This window comes from Fusarium redolens, assembly GCF_020744475.1.
Source record: "Fusarium redolens strain MPI-CAGE-AT-0023 chromosome Unknown BKA55scaffold_20, whole genome shotgun sequence".
NCBI lineage: Eukaryota > Fungi > Ascomycota > Sordariomycetes > Hypocreales > Nectriaceae > Fusarium > Fusarium redolens.
The window spans coordinates 580,976-585,803 of record NW_025763683.1 but is presented as its reverse complement, the minus strand read 5'-3'; the positions used below and the strand labels follow the sequence as shown (position 1 = coordinate 585,803).

At 47.0% G+C, this 4,828-nt stretch overlaps 1 protein-coding gene across 1 annotated transcript; it reads right to left on the bottom strand.

Annotated features, from left to right (window-relative positions):
• Positions 1-733: 733 nt before the first annotated feature.
• BKA55DRAFT_696001 (ATP synthase subunit alpha) lies at positions 734-2,805 on the bottom strand (the record flags this gene model as incomplete). Its single annotated transcript, XM_046200222.1, has 7 exons — positions 734-997; positions 1,055-1,160; positions 1,217-2,037; positions 2,089-2,179; positions 2,230-2,286; positions 2,415-2,581; positions 2,740-2,805. The coding sequence occupies 7 exons, from the start codon at positions 2,803-2,805 to the stop codon at positions 734-736; spliced, it is 1,572 nt and encodes a 523-aa protein (XP_046043691.1).
• Positions 2,806-4,828: the final 2,023 nt, after the last annotated feature.

Here is a 4,828-nt window from a genome sequence, read left to right as displayed (position 1 = left end):
CCTAGATGAAATTAACTAGAGATATAAAAACCCGAGAAGAACTCTCATCTAAACAATGAACAACCAAGTTTTACAAAATATATTTTCACCCAGCACTACTGCGCAATATAAACAACATTTAACTCTGTGAGCCAAAAAACTTCACGTTCCAGACATAAATGGGCTTGGGGTCCGGGCTCGGCACGATGTTCTTGGCTTGCCCACAAGGCCCACGAATCCCTGAAATAGACCTTCCCCGCCACCGGTATATTTCCACCTAGTGGGGCTGACTTTAACCCCACTGACTTGATCCTGAAGCTTGTGTGGCTTATTAGGCAGCCCGTCGATTTATGCTGGGGCTGACGGACTGAGTGGTTGTCTTGGGCACTTTGTAAGGACCTGGTTCGTGCTAAAGGCTGGTCTGCAGGTCAATGCAGAGCCCATTGATGGATTATTAAAGTTCTAAATATATTCTGAGAGATAGAACGCATGTATATAGATACACTTATATTCCCCGCCATCCTCGTGAAGTGCCTGGGCCAATTTGCCCTCGAGGTTGAGAATTTGAGGATCAGGAAAGCAGATCAGAGTGGGCTACCGGTCAAGCAGCCAAACATATGCATGCCTTTATTGGGTATCATTCTGTGTGTTTTACGTAATGCCGCTCGCAGCAACGGACCTCCATGTCTTACTAGAGTCCAGGCTACTTAAAACAGCCATTTCAGCTAGAGGGCCGTCAAAATTATTCCATTTGTTAACCTAAGAAGCTCTGGGTGAAAGTGCGGATGACAGCCCGTAATTTAGCCTTAAGGCCTTTGCTGATCGTTCCTCCCATATCCAAAGCAGCCATCAGCTCCAACTCGTTGATCTTAAGGTGCGCCAAGAACTCGGTTTCCCATCGCTCGATTCTGTAGACAGGGACCTTATCGATGTACCCGTTAACACCAGCGAATATAACAGGAACCATCTGGTTGACAGCCATAGGAGAGTACTGCTTCTGCTTTAGGAGTTCAGTCAACTGTTGATACTATGATTAGATTCATAGTTTTACGAAGAATAGTTTTTAATTGCTCACACGTTCCCCTCTGCGGAGAGTTTGATTCATGGAGGCATCTGAGCCGGAATTAAACCGGACAAAGGAAGCCACTGAACGATACCGGGTCAAGAAAAGTTCAAGGGGCCTGCGACTTGTTTCATAACCTTGAGCTGTACGCAAGAACCAACACGCGACACAGACAGAGCGACGTTAACGGTAGATCTGATGCCATTATAGAACTTTTCGGCATCCAAAAAGATAAGGCCGTCAGTAATGGAAATGACATTAGTAGGAATGTAAGCGGACACGTCTCCACCTTGAGTTTCAATAATAGGAAAGGCAGTCATTGAGCTACCACCATGCTTGTCACTCATCTTGACTGCACGCTCAAGAAGTCGAGCGTGCAGATAGAAGATGTCACCAGGGTAAGCGGCACGTCCCGGGGGACGACGAAGAACTGTCATTTGACGATAGGCAGCAGCGTGCTTGGAGAGATCATCATAGATAACTAGAGAGTGTTTGCCGTTATCCCGGAACCACTCGCCGATTGAAGTGGCGGTGAACGGGGCGAGGTACTGGAGAGGCGCAGCCTCGGAGGCAGTCGCAGCCACCACAACAGTGTACTTCATGGCGTCATTTTCCTCTAGCCTCTTAATAAGTTGCGCAACTGTAGATCGCTTCTGCCCAATGGCGACATAGATGCAGTACAGCATCTTAGTCTCATCAGAGTCGTTGTTCCACCGTTTCTGATTAAGGATGGTGTCAACGGCAATGGCCGTCTTCCCGGTTTGACGATCGCCGATAATCGCCTCACGTTGGCCACGTCCAATGGGAACCAAGGTATCAATGGACTTGAGACCGGTCAGGATCGGTCGGTTTAGGGGACAACGGGTTAGGATGCCAGGCGGCTTCACTTGGGCTCGGCGCTTTTCCTGGGTGTAGATGGGACCCTTTCCATCGATGGGATTCCCGAGGGCATCAATTATACGACCAAGCAACTCTGGGCCCACAGGGACATCCACCTAAGAAAAGTTAGCACCTAATCATAATCTTAAGAGGGCCCGATTACTCACGAGTTCTCCAGTACTGTTAACAGTCTCACCTTGCCTGACAAAACGGTCGGAACCGAAGTTCATACACATTCCCTTGAAGCCAGAGGCAAATCTTTTCGACGTTAGCTCCGCAGCCTCCTTCTGGGCAAATATTAAACATACTCGACAAGCTCCTCTGCTTGGGCATCAGCCATGCCATGCACACGGGCAACACCGTTCCTGCACACGCGTCAGGTTGGGACACCTGGTATAATTGACCCACCTGTCATGATTTCATGGCTATTGCCACTGGGAACTTGGTAGTTGCAGCCAGTCCCTAGTGTCGCATGTACCCATCGTCAACGTACCTGATAGAGAGAACGTGGCCAGACTCAGAGGGATCATTCTCTTCGACGCCGCGAGTTCGCTGTTCGAGTGAGGGTGAAAACGCCGTGGTAATAGCCTTTACACCAGAAATATAGAGTCGGGCTAGTATCGAGGAGGAGTTGGTAGCTACTAGCTGTGCATTCTGAGCCTAAGTTCAAAGGTAAGTTAACGGGATACAGAAAACATTATTTAGGGCAAACACGAGGACGCATGGTTGGATGGATAAATAAGCTGCCTCCCGTGTGTACAACATCCAAAAAGTTAGAATTAGTAGAGTTGGGCAAGGTTAATTTAGGCTACACTTACGATAGTGTTCCCGGTCGTAGCAGAGGGAGCAGTGCGAATGAACTGCCGAAGACCACTTCGAAGCATACTGAAAGGACGTAGAAGAGACTCTATGGCGAGGGAGAATTGATTCCAGTCATGTGTAATTGAAAAGGGGATTATAGCGTAGAATATGTTTTGGGAGACGACCTGGGGCGGAAAGGGATACCTATTATGATGTACGTCGAAGTGGGGGTGACATCACGATTGCGAGACAGTTCGTGGTAGTCTGCATTGCTTATTATGTACTAAAACTCTGTACATCTTCTTGGCTGTCGTAAGCCTCTACCCGTACCTAGTCCTACATGGCCTATGCGATGACGAAAGTACCTGCAGGGAACCTCAAGCCCGTCCCAAAACCATTACAACTAAAATTACGCACATTTCATTTCTCTAAGCTAAATACCTTCCCAGGAGGTACCTTCTCAGGTACCGGCAGTCAATGCCTAACGGGCATGATAAGCGCGTGCACCAAACAAGTGTACAAATATTTCCACTTTACACGTTAAATTTGAACTTTAAAAAATTCCTAAAAATCTAAGCTAGGCCTAAAGCTAATAAAAACTAGGAAATGCATTAATTAAGTGGAGATATATAGGGCCTGAGAGGTCATAAGGCTGCAACACGGTACCGAGAGGGGCTGTAGCCAATTAAAATGCAACGAACAAGAGGTACTTCTATCGCTACCTAAATTACGCGGTGATAGAAGTACCCGCAGGTTTCGTCACTACAAATCGGTGCGTCACATATCTTACACCCGTACCTAGTCTGCCGACCATGATGCCTTCCTCTTGCGTTGCCGCTGATTCCAGCGAAAGCACGCCTTTTTGGGCCCTTTAACCTTATCTGCCCTTGCCGGAAGCCCTGACAAGCTAGGCGCCTTGAACCACGATAGTCATGGTTGATGTTCCTATCTATGTATTTTTGCCGTGTTTCTTGATCATCGATGTCCTCCTCAGCCCCTGACTGATATCTCTTTCTTGCTTGATTTTCTTGATGATATGTGTTAAATAAGGGGTTTGAAATGCACTTCCGCCAATCCTCCTGTGACGTATATCTCTCCCAATTTGGCTGGGGACCATGCAGTTAAAGGGTGTAGCTATTAGGAAGTGCAACATCGAGAAGGAAAGTCCAAATAAGTGCCTGCCAAGGGCCACGCTGCAGAGGGTGATCATAGCTTGTGTATGGCCTCAATTGGTCACCTCGGTCAACGTGATTCAGTTCATCGTTGTAAGCGTCATTTGGTGGTGGATGGAACTTGTTTCATTGTGCTCGTGGCTAGTGTAGAGTCAGTGGGCTTGTGACAGGAATCACGCCACAGATCTGTCAGATAAACTCAATAATTTAACCAAGAGTATGTGCAAGGTCCCTACTCTAAGACCAACAAACCACCCGTACCCAAAACACCATGCCATCTATATCCAAAGAAACACCACTACCGACTAACGTATTTCACCGCCACCCCGTACACCCCCCCACCCCACACACCCATGATAACCTCACAACAGAATCTGTAGATGACTTCAATCAATTATATAACAACAAGTATTTATTCAATTAATTTAAGATTTTGGATACTGATTAAAGAATGTACTCTCAACCGTTGGTATTTTTGGCGGCTTTTTTCTACGTGGTTTTCGCCTGTTTTCCTCAACCTGACGTAAGACATTCTTTTCGGCTTGATCTCGTGCTGTGATGATCTGTTCAATCTCAGGAAAAGCTTGGTTGGGGTTAAATTGAACGGGGACTCGACCTGTAGGAGCTTTTGCTGCTGCTGACGCTTTAAGTATAGCTTTTTCCTCTTCTAGGTGCTGTATTTGGCTGTTCTTCTGGTCAATTGACTTCATCGCCTTCTTCAGGATACAATTGAAGTCGCGAATTGATAGATTTCCGTCTTTTTGAGCCTCTTGGAGCTGTTTTTGGATATCTTTACTTCCTTGAGGCGTTACCCACACGGTCTCGGCAACTACCTGCCGCTTCCTTGGTGTTGTAGGCGCTTCAAATGACTTGCGTTTCTTCTCTTTGGGCTTCAAAGATTGCAATGCCTTCTGTATGTCGATTGGGAATAGAC